General features: G+C 43.7%; 2 protein-coding genes across 2 annotated transcripts in view; one reads left to right on the forward strand and one right to left on the reverse strand.

The window, feature by feature from the left end:
• Positions 1-2,223: 2,223 nt before the first annotated feature.
• On the reverse strand, positions 2,224-10,121 carry PIG-M (Phosphatidylinositol glycan anchor biosynthesis class M). Its single transcript, XM_055077241.2, has one exon. The coding sequence runs from the start codon at positions 9,986-9,988 to the stop codon at positions 8,717-8,719; it is 1,272 nt and encodes a 423-aa protein (XP_054933216.1). The 5' UTR covers positions 9,989-10,121; the 3' UTR covers positions 2,224-8,716.
• Positions 10,122-10,760: 639 nt separating this feature from the next.
• RasGAP1 (Ras GTPase activating protein 1) overlaps positions 10,761-21,737 on the forward strand; it is a 60,597-nt gene continuing 49,620 nt past the window's right edge. Inside the window, exons 1-5 of the mRNA XM_050189454.3 lie at positions 10,761-11,615; positions 12,228-12,348; positions 18,373-18,574; positions 20,279-20,358; positions 20,448-20,607. Coding sequence (XP_050045411.1) covers positions 11,564-11,615; positions 12,228-12,348; positions 18,373-18,574; positions 20,279-20,358; positions 20,448-20,607 — 615 coding nt within the window. The 5' untranslated portion in view covers positions 10,761-11,563. The remainder of the gene's footprint in view (positions 11,616-12,227; positions 12,349-18,372; positions 18,575-20,278; positions 20,359-20,447; positions 20,608-21,737) is intronic.

A 21,737-nucleotide genomic window follows, 5' to 3' on the forward strand; every position in this document is an offset into this window, starting at 1 on the left:
TCAGCCTTGCTTGAAAAACGCCGGTTATGCGCTAGTAGGTCAGGGGCTGGAACTGAAGGTTCATAACAGCACTTTGGACCTTTGTTAAGTATGCTTGCAACTTCTTCAGGCAACACATCTCCAAGGACTACAAAGCCTCTTGGCCCATTCGTCTTGCTTGTTGTTCTGGTACAGGTGAGAACTTGGTGAAGGCACCAAGCCCATCAAAATTCAGTCATCTGGATGGCAAATCTTCTGATGGAGCGTAGCTTGATATTGGCTAGTCAGGCCGGGTCGGAGGCCATAGCAAAGCGATCTTATAAGTTCTTGGAACCTTTGCACTTGGTGCCACACTTCCAATCTTAAATATCTGCATATGCGCTTCAAATGCGCTTCAGTGTTATTGAACATTAGGAAAAGAGAAGGAGCACACTTGTCCACTCATTGCATGTAAAGGATGTAGAACACTGTTCAGTAAGATTAAGATTCCAGGCAGAAGCAAGAATAAAATAGCCTGTGAGATTTTAGAAGCTTTTCAGATCAAGGAAAAGGGCGATGACTGCGTAAGTGACATTTCTGTTGCCTTATATCATGCTGAGCACAATTTCCTGTGTAGCTTGTGTTGACATGAGGCAGGCTTGATTTGCCCTCTCCTTCTAATTCCCCCCTTCCTTTTTTTTGTCACGTGTGAACACTGCCAAAATATGCAGATTCGACACAAATAAACCGAGTTGATAGCTTGCGATCTTTTCATCGACCTTGTTCTTTTTCTGTGTTCGTTTTTTCTTAGGTGCAATGCAACGCTTCCCAAAACATTAACATGGCTAGTAACCACTACACAATGTCAGTGGCTACTGACTCCACAAGAAACTAGAAATGGAGCATTTATTTGTTTCTGTGTCAAATGCAGATTGCCGAGGAGATTACTGACCAAAATTTACTGGAGACGTGATGGAATAGCAGCAGGAACCAGCCCGTATCAAGGCTGAAGGTCTACACTACATGGCAAACTTTTTGATGCCGATTTGTTCGAACATGGCATATACACACTAGGGGGATTGTCTAAAAATCTGGTGGCAGCAGTACAGTGCTGCTCACTGATGTGTATAGCACCTGGACAACCCACTCGGGCATAAGGAAGGCGCTGATTAAGCGTCGGCGCTCGCAAATAGCAACATTTGCATTCTTACATAATAGTGTAAGACTGCTAATAATAGGATAAGCATGGGTTATGTGGAAATCATTAGCCGCAGCTTGTAGTTGATCGTGTAACCGAACCTAGTTGTTCGTGCGCTATACATAGCTGTGAACGAGACTGTACATTTTAGTCAAATAGGCCACAAACTTGCCTGTTTTATGTATTTATTTACTTATATGCACTTTTGGTCTAATACGTGTATCGTAGCCATCTTTGTGCACCCTGTGTGATGAAGCCAAATTTTGACGGTTGAGTCTCCGTGCGTGTATTACATCGTCTGTGTGTTTTCTTAATTGGTGCGCCTGTTCATCTTAGGTCACATTGCGGCCTCACGTACATGTTCGTAAATCATCATACACTGTGTCCTGGGACTCATTATCGTGTGCGCTGGAACCTGTCCTTACTTTTGTCTCTCTATGTTCCAGTGTGTCTAAGACGTCATGTACTCGCTTACCTAACTGCTCTCTACATTTTTCAAACCTGTGATGTTACTTATCTCAGTATTTTTCTTATTTTTACTATTGCATGAAAAGCAGCAGCTGTCACCATTATATAGGTGAATAAATCTTTCATTTTAATTTCAATGAAATGGAACAAAAAGTACTAGAGCACTGCAGGCATCATGTGGAAACTGTGTCCTCTTATTTCTGTACCCTGTTAAGAATAAGAAGATAAATACAAGTTTAACGTCCATCCGTAATTTCCAGTAATCTTAATTAAATAGTTAATAATTACCCTCCTTGGCTTCTGTTGGCTTGCATAGTGGTTACCTGACCAAATATAAAGCCTCTCTTTCTGTGCATCAAAAAGGTTGCCACACATGTACCAAACTATCTGTTTGTGATGCATTGCATCTCACAACTCAATGGACATTGCATCATTAGAGGGGCATGATGCCTCCATTTTTATGAGGTGTCCATATAGTTCTGTTGCGACTATTCGCTACCATGCAAAAACTCTTGAAACAGCAGTATTTCTAGTAGAGCCGTTGACGTGTGTTGGTGATTGAGGGGCAGTTAAAAATAGTAAAGACGTGCAAACACTGCTTTTGTTTTGCCTCTTTATTTCCCTTTTAAAGGGATGCACATGTCAATGCAAGAAAATGTGTAAACAATACATTAACAAACAATCCTTAATTGGGTGTTTTGGGCCATTTCAGGAGCAGAACAATAGATTTGCATCTCTGAAATGATGGACAGTCACACAAGAACAAGAGGGTGCATATTGGAGAAGAATCACAAAAATAGCTTCATTTGACCATAGATAGCCATATTTGATAATACAACCAGGAAGTGCATACAAAAGGGCCATACAGAAATTGATAAGCTACAGATTGATGTTTGCCCTGAAGGAAAGCAGTTACGAATGAAAACCAAAGGGTGTTTCTCAGCTGACTAGGATATTTACAATGTACAGAGCAGACCATCCTTGTCTACAGAGTGTAGATAGTGCACTATGGAGAAAAATATGGTGGAAATCTCACCACGACTGCTGGGTATGAAGTGCAATGGTCATCAGCATGGATAGTGGAGAGGATGTGTGCACTCTCTCTCTTGTCACATCTGAACTGTTACCCAACAGACTGACAACAAACCAACTAGCCTAACTTCACACTCTAGTACGGTGCTTGTGTCTGTCTGGCTCTTACCTCCAAGCAGACGTGCCTTTTCAAAGGCACAGCCACTTTCTGAAATTCAGCATCTATAGTTAGATGTTGCTTTTTTTCTCTTCTTTGCATTGCATCATACAAGCGCTTAAAAGAAACTACTAGCCACCTGCATTCCTCTCCACTACTTCTGCACGCCAAGGCAAACAATAAACACTTAATTCCTCACAATAAACACTAAGTACAAACAACAGAATGTTCACATCACACAAAATGTGCAGCAGCACAGCTGCCGAGGGCGATCTTGGACTTCATACACGACAATGTAGTGGACTCGAAGCTTGCAGCACTGCCTCTTTGGTTGCGTAATACGTGCATCTGTGTCATCGTCACTTCTGTTTCCCATTTCCCCCAACATAGAGCAGCAGGCTACAGTGCACTAGATCAGACTGACATCTCTGCCTTTCTGCAAGTTCTCTCTCAATGGGACAGGATCACTAAAATGCTGCAGAAAACACAAACTGAGCTGGTTCTGCTGCGAGGTGTGCTAGTTGCATCAACATAACAGACTCTTCGCAGGACCAAATTAGCTTACTGTATTTAAGCACACATTCACACGAAAACTGCTCATGGCAGCGCAACACTGCAACTGTTAGCCACCATGGCAATGAAGGGAAGCAAACCACTCGCAAATGACATGGCTAACTATTACAGGTAACAAAAAAGCTATTGTGATAATTGGTGCACTGAAAGTGGCAAATTAGTTGCTTCCACGTGAATTACTGAAGGACCGAGGTAACAAAACTATTCCGATCTATTTTTATCCCAAATCTGCCATTAGCCTTCCGCAATAGGTCAAATTGGCTTGGGCTGGTGGGGCCAGGGGGGGTATTCTGTAAGAGTCCACCTAGTGGACTGTCCATTTCGGCCGCTGCTGATTGGTTAGGGCCACTCGTCTCCTCCTCTCTCGTACAGCTGCATCCAATCAGCAGCGGCCGAAATGGACAGTCCACTAGGTGGACTCTTACAGAATACCCCCCCAGAACTATTTGTTATTGCATTGAGCCAAGATACCGCATAAACAATTCTGTGTTGTGACAACAGCAGCTTGTAGCATAGAAAATTTTCCTGAGGCTGTAAATCTTGTAGGTGATGTGGCGAGCTTCCAGCAGTTCTGACTGCATTTTATTCCTTAATTTTTAAGCCAGAATATCTGCTGTCTTCTAACAGATGGCATACCTGTGCAGAAATCGCATATCGAACTTTCAGGACTAGATTGCTTAAGTAACAATTGTTTAGCAATGAACACTCCTAAATCTGGACAGTATTTTAGCTGTAATGATAACTACATTTCGTCATATCCTAAGCCGGAAATTCTGTAAACATAAGTCAAATGGTGACACTTGGGACACATGTATATATAAAAGTATTTTTAATTAAGAAAACTACTACAAGAAAGAAAACGACAATGCAAGGACAAGATGCCAACTCTTTCATGAGCAATAAATGAAGCACGATAATATGAATGTATGGCCTTCGGTACTATCAGCATAAATTCAAACATGAGTGATTCTGAAACTACCACAATGCATTATTCCGCTTCCAGGTACACCTGCATTTGCAGAAGTGCCTTAATTCAGACTCCAAAACATACACTTGGGACTACTTCACACTTAGAAGCTGGCTACACAATAATTACATGTGGCATTTACATGTAGTTGCGTTTAACGGGCATTACGATCAGATATTTCTTGTTCGCGATTCAACTTGTGCTAATGGTACATTCTGTGCCATAGTGAAAAATTGACGCAGCTACAGTTGTGAAGAAAGTGAGTAGCTCACCTAACCACAATCCTTTGGAACTTGAGAAAAGTTTTCCAGCAAGCCAGTGCAGATTCCACTTCAGACTACACTGTCATATTATAGCACTTCGTTTGCTTCCGAGTGCTCGAACCTCTTAACCCAACGTTAAGTACCACAGCATTTATGCTCAGCAGTCCAAGCTGCAGATTTGGAGTCTAGGGTGCAGAAATGCACGCTCTTCTGGCCTGCAGAATTAAATGCATAAGCTTGTTAACAGTCTTGAACCTGGGGGTAGGGGGGGGGGGGGGGTACTCTGTAAGTGTCCACCTAGTGGACATGTCTATTTCATTGGCTGCTTAAGTGCTGATTGGCTGGGGGCGCCTGTCTCCTGCTCACACGTATCCCAGCCCAGCCTATCAGAACTTCAGCAACGTTGGGAGCTCCCACAAGCATTAGCGCTGCATTTCCATATGGCAACTTTTGTCAGAAACTTTATGCCATTCAGCAATGGGCCAGTGGAAAGTACTGTTCTCCATGTTTGCTCATGCAGCTACTGTAACAGAAGTCTCACTTATCTCAACAACCACCCGAGTCACCATTTCAGCCCTTCACATGACTTGGGATCATTTACAATGCACGTGCTTTTACATTTTGCCACATGTAGATGGTTTAAACTAGAAAGTGCCCTGTGAGATTTTAGAAGTTATAAATAAAATATGTGAATGGCTCGACACAAGAAAAAAAAAATCATGTTCTAAAGACAACACGTGTTTATATTTTCTGTATATTTTATTCCCTTGTTTAAAAAAATAAACCAGTTGTTAGTCTGCGCTCGTATAGTGTACTTCCTTTTGTCCTTCATGCAGGTTGCGCTGCCCACCCATAGGAACACGTTTAAATGACTAGGAAGTGCACGAGAGGCGAGCGTCAAAATGGCTACACATGCCATATTGGTTGAATTGAGATCATACAAGTTATACATAAAACTTGTGAACTGGCTGGACACAAGGAAAGAAAAAAGGGGGAGGGGGGGAATAAAGAAAATAAAGTTACATTTAAAAGAAGACTAGGACGAGTGTGGAGAGGGCCTATCGAAATGGCTATGCATGTCGTGCTTGTTGCACCTGCAGCTTACATTTTACGCAAAAGAGAAATTACCGTTTTGTTACAGGATAAGACAGCCCAAAAATACCCAGGTAACTCTTAAGTAGCCATCACGATGGGGCTCCACTGCAACAAGTCCAGGACCTATCATGTTCAGAAGGGGGCGTTTTGGTAATTTCACAAACATTAAAAGTTCTAACATGAATCTCTTTATGGAGTTGTTCTTTTAAAAGAGCAGGGAGTAAGTTTCCTTACATCTAACGTCCATGAGGAATTTGATATTTTGTTGAGAAGGAAGCTATTTTGCAATTAACAGCATTTGTGATAAAAGAAGGTGCACCGTACATCAATAAACTCTGGTGCCAGGATCTTTAGAAATCTGATTTTGATTACCATCTTGCAAAAAGCAAGAAATGACATTTTTTTTAATTTTCTAGACTTAGGTTGTGCATCAGGCATGCTCTTCAAAAACTGCTGAGAATACCACTGATACTTAGAAGGATGCCAAAAAGAAACATTTGATCAGTTTAGCATAGACTAATATCCCTTAAAAACTCCCTCATAGCTAATTTTGTGGTAATAGGTTGAGTATTAGAGGAGCAAATGAAGGTCAAAGTTCCATTTTTTCTCATTTCTCGTCGAAACTCTAGTGCCTGTACTTCAGTGTGACACCACCAGATTGTAAAATATTTTCTCATATTTCGACTGGCGCAGCTCAATAATAGGAAATCTCCAAGTTCAGGCTCTGGTTCCTTTAGAATAAAACGCATTCCTTCTGATAAAAATTAACAAGGCCCAGGTAGACGCAGTCAAAATACATCATGGCAAGCTGGTGTGGAAACTTGAAGGAATGCGTCACTGGCCAGTCTTTCGTTTTTGCATCCTTCATGGCTTATTAAGCCTCCTCCCATAGTGAGGGTGGCTTTTTTCGTATTGTAGAAGGGTAATTACAAATACAGCTCAACCTATTTTTATCTTTATTATCTCCTTAATCCTAATTGAAGGAAAAAAAAAAACACATTGCCCTTTGCATGTGCCTGTCTGAAATCTTCTATACTTCCTTCACAGTATACCATATTACCGTGATTGAAGAATAGGCATTGAAAGATTTCACTGTCTGTCCCACCCCATTTTAATGATAGACCTGCAAATGTCCCACAACATTTCCAGCCTTGCATTCTTACAAGTTCTTCTGCTTGGCAGACTAAAGTGATTATTGTGCTTCAACAGATACAATATTGATGCTCAGTCTTACAAGCAAAATCTTGTAACTGGGCACTCCTAACACCTGCTCTTCTACTTGAGAACACAGGAATGGAGATGTATTCCAATCGATTCTTTGTTTCAGGAATAGCTGAAGAATATTACTGAAGTACAGACTGTTTCAGTCAAGGAGCTGCCCTGTCCTACAGTAGATGGAGTTGAGAAAGAAATTCAGTTTGAGGGCTGTTTGTGAGTAGGGAGTTCAGGTCATTAAAGACATTAATCTCTCTCCTTCACATAACTTCCATTGCAGAGTCCTTAAATAAAATACTTATATTCACCTAAACAAGCGAAGCTTGTGATTTAGAGGGGGGTAAAGGTGTGCTTAGAATTCATGAATGAATGTGTAGATCACTGAGCACACTAAGCTAGCCAAACAAAAGGTACTCTAAAATTCGCATGTTCTTTGCTGTCAGTAGAAATTAAACTGTCAAAAGAACTTGGCTGTGTACAGATGCTACATCAAAACTACTGATTGTTTGTGCTTTCTATGGCTACAAGTAGCTTCCCCAGATGATGGTCACTTGCAAATACGCTCCTGTGCTGGGTGCCTAAAGTAAAATTATTACATATCTGGCTGAAGGCATTGCTTACGTAGAGTGGCACTAATTTTTGACAAAAATATAGAAGTTTATCTAAAGGCCATGCAAAATAAATTTGGTTTTAAGGGTTCAGACTGTCACTATGAGAACAAGCACACAGATCGGCCAACAAGCGATTTAGCTTGCCCCATGACTTGGTCACTACGCTTTCACTGGTCACTACCAGTGAAAGTGTCGTGAAAAAATCAGCTTAACGGATACATAGGCAGATGTTCAGATGGTGGTATTATATGTACAATATGTTTTCTGCATCATTACGAGTACATACTACAGTGTACATGTACATGTGGGAGACATCTACAGTGTTTTGTCGCACAGGCTTTACACTCGCTGGCAATAGTTTCTATGGTAACCATCAACTTGCATGGTCTCCTAACACATTGTGTATTGTCATATCTTCGTGGGCAGCTATGTACACAGGCATTTGTCTGTGGCCCTTAAATAATGGCATACTTTACTTTTGAGTAGTCAGTGACTGACAAGCTTCTGCACTTTAGCATCAGTAAAATTTCTGTGCTCAGTTCAAGACTAGCTCCGACAAGCTGCGTATGACGTTGAGCAACTCGCGAGACAAATTGTGACCTTTCTGGCCTACAAAATAATGTCAGATAGCTTATAGCAAAGTTCCATGATGGTACGTCCAAGGTAGCTGCATTGCTTTCCTGTTGCCCCATCTACTAGATTTACATTTAGTGCTACCCAGCCTTCCAAAACGGGGTGACAAAGCTCAGTGTTCCATCTGTGGTGCATATGCAGGGGTTCTGTGAAACATACAGGGCACAAAGCTTTGCTCACGACACCAAAAACCCTCATGTGCACTGCACATTCTTATTGTGCTTGACATGCATCACCTCTATTTACAAATTCGCTAGCTTTACCACGCAAAAATGCCGTGCCAAAGTTCAAAAGATTGTAATTTCACATACACAGGCATAAACTGCTGCTTGACAGGCCAGTGTGTACCTTCCATCTGCTACACACACTACTGCAGGTTTGAAGACAGAGCCATCTCTGGTGGACTATGCTGCATTTGTAGTTCTGAGTGGCTACTGTCAAGAACAAAAATGAGCCTGCTGACTACAGTTGAGGGACACAATTCCAGTTTTGGTTGCTCTCCAACAACAACAACAAAAAAAGCAAACTAAATTCAAACCGGTACATTCACTTGTTCTTGGCCTTCTTGCTTCTAGGTATGTGGCTCTGGTAGTGGGCCATCATGAAGCAAAGGATGAAAGTGTTGGCCACAAGGAACATGAGGCCTGCCACCCAGACGTGAAGGAAGAGAGGCTTGCCGCCAAACTCGAGGTAATATGCCTGCACCAGCCACAGTGCCTGGCCTCCCAGCCACATGAGCAGCAGAAGTACACCACGCCTCATGCTCAGACCCAGCTTGGGCAACACCAACGGCAGCAGACACAGATACCACAGGAAGTACTGTGATGTGCACACCTTGTTGAAGCTCACTAGCACAAATGTGACGCAGAACAGGGCAAAAGGCAGGTCATTCAGCTGGCCATACTTGAAGGACATCAGCAACATCAGCAAAAGCTGTGGCAAGAGTGCAGCAAATGTGTTGCCACCACTGCTGTCGGACGTGTTATGGTTGGCCAGATACAGTGGGTAGAAGAGAGGAGAGAAGTTGTGACGGACATCCCTCCGGGAGACATGGTAAAGGAACACCTCCTGGATGTACTCTCGACCATAAGCCAGGTAGCACAGAAGGGTTGGCAGGAAAAAGGATGCTGCGCTGGAGCCAAGGAAGATGAGCTTTCGTCGGTTGGGCAACAGCAGCCGGGACAAGTAAGAGCGCCAGCTCTCCAACTCTCCCTTTGCTGCAGACCCAGAGGGCAGTCTTGTCTGAAGGGCCAAGTAGATGGGGAGCGCATAAACCACTGTGTACATCTTGAGGTGCACCGAGAAACCATAAGCCAGGCCGGCAGCCGTGTCTCTGCTCTTGAGCAGGGCGAAGAGAGAGAACACGACGATGAGTGCCAGGATGGAATCGGAGCTACCACGTGTGGAAACGGCGAAAGTAATGGGGTTGTAGAGCCACAGGCAGGCACAAAGCACAGCCTTGCGTTCACTGAACTTGGCCGTCCGCACGATGTGATAGGCGTAGTAGCCAACCAGGACATCTACTGCAGAGAAGAGGACTTTTCCGAAGGCCGGATGAAGAAGCACGTTCGGAACAAGAAGCATGGCCAGCAGGGGACTGTACCGGTAAGTCTCCCTCAGGAACGGCGACTCCCCCTTGGCCACGTACGCAGCGCCATCGGTGAAGACGTGGTAATCGACATCGGTGTACTTGACTTGCAGGTTCTGGTCTTGCCATTCCCCGACGACGATCAGCCCGGCGCGTATGATCCCCGCAAACACGAGGTGGTGGTAGAGCTTCACTTTGCCCACGTTGAACCTGCTCGACTGCTGCACCATTGTGGCGCCTAAAAGTGATGGCCGTAGAAAAAAAGAACCGTGGGGAACACAGACGGATGGAAAATACTTCCAAGGCCAGCGCTCCCGAATTCTAAATCCCGCCAAGATGTCTCGTCGACGGTTGCAACCTACTTCGACTTCTCGTCTTTCAGAAACCCGGCGCAGCAAGCAGACATTGTTTTCCACTTCTCACAACACTTCAACATCTCCTTGATGAAGGACGAGCAGGCTTCTTCTTTGTAGTTGTTTGCTTCGGGAACAAAAGAGAACCAACAACAAATGAGTTAAGGCGCACAGGTTTGAAGTCGGGCACGCCTGTGTACTGACGGTAGGACGTTTTGAGCTGGAAAAGCTTTTTCAAGCCTATACAAGCGGACCATGGTCTTAGTCTAGCATGCGCAGTTGGTAAATGCTTGCATGGAACGGTCTAGCTACTACCACTGTTTATTATTCACATGCGTGTAGTTAGGATGCGTGCAATGGAGGCGCGAAATCGAGTCATCCAAAGCGATGTTGCGATCGATCGAAAACCCACAGTGGCTTGCTCCGAAGGGGTATCCATATACCACATCTTTCGTTAACCTTATTTTGGCGAGCATATGCCTGCACAAGCAGCACGTTGACTATTAAAAATCATATATTGGTTTACCTTGCAGGCATTTTTGAATGGCACATGCCTGTTTTTGGCAAGGGTCGACAGCGTCTTTCATTTTCGTAATCACTGCAAGTAAACAAACAAATAAACTTCGGGTTCAAGTACAAATTTTAATACAAATATATCTAGTACCGATTTACTAACTAAAGTTTACATTTTGAATAAGAAAGCTATCACCATGGACTTTCCAAAAGTAAACATCGGTTAAGCAAAACCCAAATTTTGTTCATTTGTGCATGTGATTTGTACACTTACCCGACGCGCAGCGGTGCGGCTGTCGCAATTTTTACTTCAGCCAATTGCTTCAGCGCAGACAGTTAGCAGGCGTCTAAGCAGCTGAGAACGAACTTATAAACTGGCAGTTTGTGAAGCGTCTGCGAGTTTAATTATGACTGTGTACTACCTTGCACAACATTGTGCTGCCGATAAGCGACAATTTTATGACGCAGCTTCACCACGAGCTTCAGCTTACAGATAAAACTCGTGCTACAGCACCGCCTACAATACGTTTCGCAAATCGTCGATTTCGTAACACTTCTAGAATAAAGTACAGATATTGGGACTTTTTTTTGTATTAAGTCTTTTATGGAGATGGCAATACAGCGTAAGGATATGTAGCGTTGCCGGAAATCGTTGCGAAAGTGAGAGTGGTGTACATATCCAAGAGAAAACCGATGAACAAATAAATAGCAGTACGGGTGTTTAACTACTTAAATCCCGCTAAGTTGAAAGATAAAAAGCTTATTAAACCGCTATAGCCGCCTCAGTACGAAGGAGAGCTTTCGCCATATACGAAGTATGTCTATCTACTGCAATCTTTTGTTTGTATCGCCGTGCCGCCGTGCGCTCTCATGAATGAGCTCCGTTGCTCTCGCGAATTCTCGCGTAGTGACGGGATTTCGTGAAGTAAAACATGGAAGATGGCGGCTGATAGTGATGTGCGGTTAATAGAGCGATTACGCGTTGTGATCGGTAAGTCATTCGTTTTATTTTGGTTATTCCGAATTCTGAATGTCTAGTGCTATGGTTTAAACCCTAGTTAAGGCTAATGTGTTGCTACACGCTGTTTTCTAGTGTGTGCAGAAATGGGAGCTTCGAGTAGGCCTATCCAACAGGTTGCCGCTTGCTTCGTCGTAGCGTCAGTTCTCTGTACTTTAGATTCGTCCGGTCCGTTCCGCGTGTCTTTATATCGTGATACGCCCGTCATCAGGGGCGTTTGATGCCACCGCTTTCCGGCCGCGTGGTTGGCGCCAGGAACGACCTTGGGCTCTTATGAATGATCCCGGAAAAATTTTTTTGCTTCCTTCATTCATTCATGAGAGTTGTAGCGAGGATTTGTGAATGGGGTTTCGCAAGCTGCTCGATCGTCACACCCCCGTTCTTGCCTCGCGTTGGTGACTCCGTTGTCGATGCCGCGCCCTAAGATGACTCCTCGAGACTACCCACGGGTCCTACAGGTACCCGAAAGTGTGGCAAACTGAAAGCAAACAAACAAAAAGGCTGCGATCGTCCGAGCTGCGTTGTGGCGTCGTCGGAGAAAGAGGCCTAGTGTGGCATTTTCTTTTCTTTCTCGGTGCTCTCCAGGCGAAGCAAAGAACCTGCCGCCTAGGAGCCATGGCTCGGTGGAACAGCGTGACGTCTACTGCGCCATCAAGCTCGACCAGGAGGAGATATTTCGCACGACGACCAAGGAGAAAACCCTCAAGTGAGCCCCCGTTGTTTCTATTGATTATTTTTTTTTTGAAAGCGGTTCTTTCCCACGCGTTGCGCTAGATCCGCGCTGCACGCGTGCGTGCCCGTTTCCGGTCTCCTTTGAAGGCAGATCGTCTTAGATCGCCTCACCGTTCCTTACGCCCGATAAGAAGCACGCAAAGCGTCCTCTCCTCGTCTTCTTTTATCGGCGCGATGCTTGTGTCACGGCGCTCGGCGCGCGCACACATGCACACCTGTTATCTTGTGGGTAGTCGGGAGTGGATGTGACAGTCTTTTTCACCATTTAATTACGCTCGCCACGAACCCGATAAGGGTGACCTGTTTTCGCCGGCAACCCATTCTGTTTTCCGTCTGGCTTTCTCTGCGGCCGCTCGCACACGGATGTGTGCGCCTCCCTTGATTATGCAGCACACGTCTGCCTCGCCTACATCCGCGGTGCCTGTTGTAGCGGGCCTGTCCTGCGCTGACCCGACGCTGCACTGAAATCAGATTGTCTTGAACGAAACTGCGGTCGCTTCTGTTGCTTATAGTCTGCCCATTTTAGCGACCGAAATGTTTTCACGGCTGGCCCACCGTGATGTGAATGATTGTTGCTGGGACGTTTCTTTTTTAATCAGCTGCACCTTGCTGACAACCAAAAGTGCGTCAACCAAAAGTGCGTCTGTGATAAGAGCCGTCAAATTCATTGTTTCAGTTCAACACACAGTTGCATGGTAGTTTGCAGTGGTAGTGAGCCAAGTCCCTTGGTGGTGCACGCTCTTTATCAATCAGAGTTGTTGAGTGTCGCTTGTCAGCAGAACTGAATATTTGTGCTTTGCTCATTACAGCATTGTAACTAAGAAAACATTGGCCTTGTTTCATTAGTGCATTGCATGCTCTTATTTGATGACACAGCTATGGTCATCACTTGACAAGAGAAGAGGCTGCAGTGGCAATTGCCTGTTTTGTACAAACTTTGATTGTGGTTGCCGTGACGCACATTTCTATGCACACTCGAAATGTTGCGATCATTATACAGTGAGGTAGCTTACTTGTGTCAAGCAAAGCAAGCTGCTCAGGGTTGTTCGTGTATAATAATTAAGCTGCATTTGAGAAGCACATACAAATGCATGAATGAGGAAAAGTACACACATAATGCTTGGGCTGGAAGTTGGCTCTCTATATGTCTGTCCTTTTCTGTTCTCATGTCTTTCTCTATGCACACTTCAAAAATTTGTATTGCATCACTCACTGTTGTGAAATGTCGAGTTTTGGACAAGTTCTCACTTATTCTTACTGTGAGCTGTGCATGTTTGTGTGTTTATATTAATTTAGCCTTGTCATGCGTAAAGAGCCAACAAGCAATCTTTTTCTTGAGAATTATCTCTCATTACTTGCTTGTATGCATTTCTGTTTATTCTTCATCTATAACTGTTTGCACTATAGAAAATATTCTTTTTGAAATGCCTTAGCCTGCCTCTGTATCCCTTGAGGCCTTCAAGAGGCCCTGCGACTTGCCCTAGAAATTTTGGGATGTTGATATTTATTGGCATCCCCTTTGAAACAAGGTGGCAACAAATAGTCACGTAGACCACTTGGCCCAATCAGGTTTTATGTCAATTGCAGTCTAGCATTTTTCTTGTCTCTCCTTGATCTCTCTCTTCTTTGAAACCGCTGTCTCTATATTATACATTTACCTATACCTGTAACGGCCCCGGTTTCATTGATCCCTTGCCTGCTTTTCTTCTACAAATACTCTAATCTTGACCACTTAAAGGGACACTAAAGGCAAATATTAAGTTAAGCTAAAGTGATAGATTAGTGCTCGAGAAACTCTAAGGCGTCAATATTATCGCGAACAGAGCCTTAATAATCGAGAAATTGAGGTAAAAGCATGACATGATTAGAGACTCCCCTGAGACATTCAAGCAATTGCCCGATGACGAAAGCACTCCTCAGTTAAATTCTGGAACTAGTAGTCAACCACTCATTGCAAAAAACATCCTTGTATTGCATTATAAGATGAAATAAAATGCTACTTGCCCAGTTCTATTTCATGTTTAGATAAAAGAAATAATTGAAATTACCCTTGACAATGATGCGGGCGGTCAAATGGTTTCGTTTTCTTTGACTGCGTGCCGCCCACGCTTTCGTGTTTCAGTAGTTATCGCGTAGTGTTGCGCTGGTGTTGCTGGCTCGCGAAACTTGCATGAACTGCGAGTAGCAGAGAATTCAATTTCCATGTGATGTCACGAGATGGCCGAACGGTCTACGCCACTTAGCCAAACAGCAGCTTCAGCGGAGAATCCGCCGCTGTGACTTTATCTGTTTTGACTCGGTACCGCCGTCTGTCGGACACCGTTTCACTCACCGATGGCAGCAAAGGGCCATGATGACGTATGCAACGTCGCCACTCCCTCGGTTGGGTGGCGGGAGATTTGAATTTCAAGAAAGGTATTCGGACGCTGCAGATGCAATTTTCTTGTAAACTTTAAGTCTTTTCTTAGCACAACATGAGCGTTGTGAGGTTTCTGAAATGGTGTTTAAACAGTCCACGTTAACTTAGTATTAGCCTTTGGTGTCCCTTCAATGCTCCCATCAGCTTTAAGTCCCACCACTTCTGGAGGGTGGATGTTTCCTACACGTCTAACTGGGTGAACGTCTTGGCATTCCATTACATGCCGAGTCACCTCTGAACTTTTGCTGCAGTAGACACATGCCTCATCCTGTATCTAATATTTGCTTTGATATGTACTTTTCCTCAGGCAGCCAGCTCGGTCCTCATATATATATATATTTGAAATCTTTATTTTCCACCATGTACGTTACAGATGGAGGACAACGGATAAAAGCTGACAGTACGCGGTTGTGTTATTGTACGGATTTTCTCTCTTGATTTCTTTCTTGCTGTATTTGTAAATGTCCATTGGCTTTTTTTTCCACATCCTTTACATCCAATTTACTGTCTCTGTTTCTCGCACTTTTGTTTTGGTGACTCCAGGTTGTCAGCTTGCTCTTTCATTTACCATGTACTTGGTCGCCAACTTTCCTGACCTCTTCTATTCCGTATCCATGCTTTTGTCGTGCAGATAGTTTAGCTGCCCATTTCCTTTCATCGATGTTCCATGTGCTGCAGTGCAACGTTGATGATACTGCCACCCTGTGGTACTTTGAAAGTGTGAGGTGAAGATGATGAGATCATGATAATTGAATAGAAACATAATGAGCACTTCATGGTGCTGCACTGTCATCAGTGCCATGTGAAAGGAATATAATGCCATTGTGTTTTCGTAATTTTAACACGGTGCGCACTAAAGAAAACAAACTGTACAAAACAAAGCTCAGAACCAGTTGCATAAGGGGTTCTGGTGCAGGCTTATTCCAAAGAGCAAGGTCTCCCTGCAGTGCTTGCACCTTTTGGAAGCACATGCTTAAGGCTGGCATGTTGGCTGCTGGCACGCGACCTTGCATACCGAAGGTTCAGTCACTGTGGCGTGCCAACTGCCTTTATGCATCTACAATTAAACTTGCTTTACTGGAAAGTTCATCAGGGGAGTGAAATACAAGAGTGGTAGCCACCAAAATTCGGGTTCGGAATAGCTTGCAAATTAGGACTTCCTGATTTAATAGTCTCCCCTAGTGGGCACCAGTTTACATTGCTTTCTTTTGCAATAAGCTCTCTGACTTCCTGAAAATTGAACCAGAGGGAAAATGTTAGGTTTAAAAAGCTGTTGCATTGCCCCTTTATACTTCAATGTCTGCAAGGCTCCGTGGCTTAGCACATTCCATCGTGGTTTTCTTAACAAGCCTTTGTTTCCAAGTTGTTTCATGTATTTTGACATAATCACCTTCTTAATGTGCCACGGTCAATGACCACAATTGAATATTGCTTGCAAGTGCAAAATATTGAATTGCGATCATGTCCGTAAAAGTGATTCCTGAGTACTATGTTAGATATGCCAGGTAGGGTCCTGACTGATTACAGCGCCAATCACACGCATAGGGCCAAAGGAACAGTTGCATAGTTGTTCATGCAAGGGTGGCAGTTTGGTGACTCACTCCCACATACCTGCAAGCATGCAGTGGCTCATTATTGCGCCAATAAGATGTTATTTTCTGCCTTAACCACTGTCATCACTTCATTTTTTCATGCCCAGTGAGTCCACATTTTCTTTTTTTGCACATCAGTGTTATCTTTCTGCCTGCAGCAGAGTCTGGTGGTAGAATGTTATTCCACACTAGCTCTGTGAACGTGGCTTCAAAATACACCATGTGACTAGAACAGGTGCAGGAATTTAGTGGTTTGCCACCCATCTTTCATTTTAATGCAAAAGCATTACTTGACTCATTGTGTGACCCCGCCATCATCAGAAAGCCATGGCAGAAAAATGGCACACTAATTACATCATCTTCATCTGACTAAAAAAAAAGAAGAAAAGTTGCCACGGTGAGGATTTGATCCTCTGCCCCACTGCCGTTGCTACCGCTCCGTAGTCAAGCGCGCTAACTGCTGTGCTGCCGTTGCGTTGCTCCTCTATTACAACAGGCAACAGTGATGAATAGCTTCGAGCCTGTGCATGTGGTTCTGTGCCCAATGTGCACATTTGTGCCCAAATTTGTGCCCACATTTGGGCACAATGTGCCCAATGTGCACATTTTTTCTTTTTGGCACATCATTATCATCTTTCTGCCTGCAGTGGAGTGGAGTGGTAGAGAGTTATCCCGCACTTGTGAATCTAGTGAATCGCCCACCAGGGTGATTCACTAAGTGGCAAAGCGAGCCGCAGCCGCCTGCTCTGTCTTTTGTGCTGTTGGGGACCCGCAGACACCATTGCCGGAGCCCATGGATGATGACGACGAATAAGATGCAACGCGCTTCAAGTACTCGTCAGATGATGACCACGACACCCCCCATAGTATGAGGTGGAGTTCACCTACAAACCCAATGAAGAAATGTAGTCTCAACACCATGGTACCGCTTGGAAAAAGTACTGTCGTCGCTCGGCAAAGTGGTGTCATCGTGCTGAAATAAGGTGTCATTGAGAAAAAATGCTCAATGCAATGTGCGTGAAACACTACTTTAATGAGAACACCACAAATAAAACTCAGCTGAGAGATTGGCCAGTTTGTGTCTAGTGTTAATGCGACCTCATAAGCAGCAACATTACACTTGGAAACATAACACAGCAGCACTAAACTCGGCAACATTTCACCGCAACACTAAATTCAGCGACAAGTAATTCACTCGCATTTACACATCATAAGTATTGATAAGGTGCCTCCATAGTTCTTTTTTATCCTTTATGGTTTATTAGTCATCAGATCACAGTGATACTGACATATTTGGTATTCCAGAAGCACAATTTCTCAATCTGGTTTAGTTTAACTGTTTTCTTTTAAGTAGCAGTTATTAAACACCCATCGACAAACCTAGCTTGCTTTTGTTAGACAAGCACTTCTTTATTTAAGGAAACGCTAAAGTGAATTATTTTAATAGTTCAGCTGTATCAGTAAATTGCACTTCTGCGATAGCAAAAGGACCAGTCTTGCCATGACAACAGATGTGGTAAGGCAAAAGAAACGAAAGAAGGGTGGCAATGCTGCCATAAAGTTCTTTCACCAGCTTGCAGTGATTGCGTGGATTTTGAGAGCTTCTACACGGGTCTTGCTAACCTTTTATCATTTAAGGGCTGCATTGCATCGCAAAGAAACAACAAAATAGTACAATCGAATAAGTTTTGAGATGAGTAAATACTTCGAAATCTGCAATGTCCCACAGTTGTACTGAAGCTGAGGTTTATACGCAACGTTCAAGAAAGGGAATTTAGGCCTTGATTTTCTGCTGGAAGAGTCAAGCTTTTCCTGCTAATAGAATAATGTAGTGTTTATAAAAAGATACCTTACCAGCCTTGTTTGTCTTTAGTATCCCCTTGAACTTTGAGTTATAAGAATGTCACGCTAAACTTCTTTTAGGCTGACGCTGCGCTGGTGTCTTGAGAGCTACTTCGCAACGTCCCTGCACACTTCTTTCTTGCAGTCCCTTCTTCTCCGAGGACTTCCAATTTGAAGTGCCACGGGAGTTCCGGTACCTCTCAGTCTATGTGGCTGAGCGAGAGCGGGCCTCTAACAAGGACAAAGTGCTGGGCAAGGTCTCTATCAAGAAAGAGGGAATGCACAAGTTTTATGGCAAAGACAACTGGTTCCCTATCATGCCTGTAGACGCCGACTCAGAAGTGCAGGTAGGTTGAAAATTCATAGGCACACCTGCTATGTCTTTGTTATCACTGCAGAGTGACCAGTTCGCCCAAAGCATAAATTGAGAGAAATGGTGGTGCAAAGTAGGCATGACCGAAAAGAAAATATAGCAAAGAGTTGCAGACAGATATAAAACTCTGCAAAAAAAAAAAAGCTCCTTGATCACGTTTCAGTGCCTAGTTTCATTTTCCGTAAATGCAGAATTTTTTTTGGTGCAGATTCAGCATTTGGGGGAGTCAAATTTGGAAAGGTTCGGACAAAGGTGCCTTTGTGGGCACACGTATATGAGCATAAGCTTTATTCCCAACAGCGCTTAGGTGTACCATGTTCCCAGCCACCTACAGAGTCGGAATGCGCAACTACGTGGCAGGGCACGCTGTCGTTACTTTCATTGGACACTAAAATTAGGACACTTCAACTAATTTCTTCTGTTACGGTTAGCTGAATATAACCTTGTAATTTCACAACTACTTTGCCAAGAAGTTGCTATCAGCATTCTACACGTCTTTAAAAGTATACATGCCAGATTTCATTAGTATAGGACAATTATAAATGTACAATGTTATGTTTCATGTGATTGTGAAAAAAATTTCTTGAAGTGTCCTATTCTTTTTTGCATAGTTCCAGTAATTGTGCACGCTTTTCGGCTAGTTATTGACACGCAACTTTAATGAATATTGTTTAAGTAAGTTTTTATATCAAACGCTAAAGTAGACCGCAAGCAGAACGCTTGAAATCGCAGCAAACAAACAAACCTCGGTGATGATGATGATGTTGAGCGCCGCTCCGTGGAAAGCATAGCAACTTTTAAAGTTTCATTTCGTTTCAACTGATGGACGCGGTGGACGTTCTGCGCCGTTTCGTCGGCTCGCAGGACGATGAAACAGCCCTGGATGTCTTAGTTTTCTTGGAGCGCTGAGTAGTGGCTTCGATCGGGCAAAAACAGCAAGCGAAAATTATGCAGTTTTTCTCTAGTAAATAAATTCTTTGAATGGCGAGTTCACTTCAATTGATATCTGTCGCATTTTTATTTTGTTTTGGCATGATCCTTACCAGTCTTAACCCGAAACTGCATGTAATGAAAACCTGTAGATAACGAAAAATTGCGAACTTTTTTCAATTTCGTTATATCCAGGTTTGACTGTACTGCACTGACAATAACTGCAATAAAAGTTGCATGTGCACGGCCACTACATTAGGAGCTGTCTATAGCAACTAAGCACCGATGTCAAGAAACTAGTGTATGCAGTTATTTGCTCAACCCCAAAAGAAAATTTTGCAATAGCACCATCAGAAGATTATGTTCTGTACAAACATTTACAAAAGGCAACGTGCTAATTAAGAGCAAGAGAAGTATGCCAGGTGTCATGGAAAAAATGTGTAGCCGTGTTGCGCCTCCTTTTATTTTTGGCATTTGTTCCTATTTTCTTTCTCGCGCACTGTGGTGGCTCAGTGGCTAAGGCATTGCGCTGCTTAGCACGAGGTTGCCGGTTCAATTTGTCAGTAGCAGTGGCCACATTCCAATGAGGGCAGATTGCAAAAGCTCATGTTTACTTAACTTAGATTTGGGTGTATGCCACTAATCTGTGGCCTCTCCGCTACAGCATCTGTCATAGCCTGCGTGTGGCCTTAGGGTGTTAAACCCCCGAATTTAATGCTTCTTTTTTTTCCTGTTTTTGTGCTTGCAGGGAAAAGCTCACATTTCAGTTAGGTTAGAGCCGTCAACGAAGTCTTCCATATATGGACCCTGTGCAAAACTTGTAGTAAGGCAAGTACATTTTACTGTTTTATGTTTATTTTGAGATTTTGCTCGTTTTCATTGCATTTACCATTGCTCTTGTCACGTTTGCCCACTAGAGTGACAGAATGCAGTGACCTGAACTTGGTGAATGGCTCCTGCAACCCATACGCTCAAGTGACCCTGTGCCATGGCAACACTAAGCAGGAGACCCGCAAAAGCAAAGTCCGTCGGAAAACAGTCTGCCCCCGCTTTGAGGACACCTTCTTCGCCTTTGATGTGAGTGTGCAAAACAATTTTTTTCTGTTTAGCCTGTAGCTTAAGAGGTGTGGCGAATGAATGGTATTGAGGCTGAACATTGGATATAAGCAGGTTTAACTGTAGCCATTTTTAGAGCGGAGCTTTGCTGGTCTCTTCTCATCTCTTTGTGGCTGCTGGTTGCTGGCTTGCACGACAGGCTGAGGCTGGAGTTAGTGCAAATCGACGTAGCTCAGGGCAACCAGGTGCATGATGGCTCAGATGCAAGTGCCAACAGAAAGAAAATGTGGCAGAAGGGTCTTGTGCGTGTGGAGGAGACAGTGGTTCAGAGGAAGCATCAGTCAGAGTGGGAACGCCTTCAGTATGCAGCAGAGCATGGTTTAGAAAGCAAGTGCATGCTAGTTTGTAAACACTAAATGGAACAGTAGCAGTGATCAGCACTGGGAAGTGTAGGGAACATTTTGCCCAGAAAAGTGAAGCGGTCCAGCATCGATGTGCAGTAAGAGTGCCTTCTAGTGTGAGTGGCAACTTGCTCGTAAATGCGAAGCTGGGTGTCATCTATGCACAGTCAAGAAACAGTGCTGGAACTGGACTGTGTCGTTTACGGGTGCAAACGGGTGGTACTTTGAGAAAGACTTCGTGCAGGGTGAGTTCAGTGGGGTGTGAGAGTGTGCGATAGGCTCTGATTTTTGTCAACCTGTCTGTGGTGTTGAAGTGTCGCAGTTAGTTGACTGAGATGTTTCCTAGTGAAAAAGCTTGTCATGTGCTTCGTACTCGCAAATGGTCACTAAACAATAACGGCATTCCTTGCAAACACCCCAGGAAAGCATTGCTTTAAGCAATAATATATTTAGTCTTGAATCTAGGGTTGTGCAGGAATTTAAAATTTCAAATATGAATCAAATAGTTTTTCCTGTTCAAGTCCTATTTGATTTGATAATTCACTGTTTGAAATTGTTGAATATTTGTTGCTGTTCGAATATTCGGGACTCACTTCAACACTTCAAACCCTTGAGGGAAAGAGACCAATATAAGTGATGGGTGTTCCGAATGATTTCGTTGCAGGAGAGCCGTGGTTGTTGCTCAGAGGCATCAATCCCTAAGTGACTGCATGGGGCAGATAACTTCTGCTAACTGTTAGGCAGTTTAGA

This window comes from Dermacentor andersoni, chromosome 2, assembly GCF_023375885.2.
Source record: "Dermacentor andersoni chromosome 2, qqDerAnde1_hic_scaffold, whole genome shotgun sequence".
Classification (NCBI taxonomy): domain Eukaryota; kingdom Metazoa; phylum Arthropoda; class Arachnida; order Ixodida; family Ixodidae; genus Dermacentor; species Dermacentor andersoni.

Bases quoted from the DNA above. Each gene is read 5' to 3' on its own strand.
- PIG-M (XM_055077241.2), bottom strand. From the start codon at position 9,988: ATGGTGCAGCAGTCGAGCAGGTTCAACGTGGGCAAAGTGAAGCTCTAC.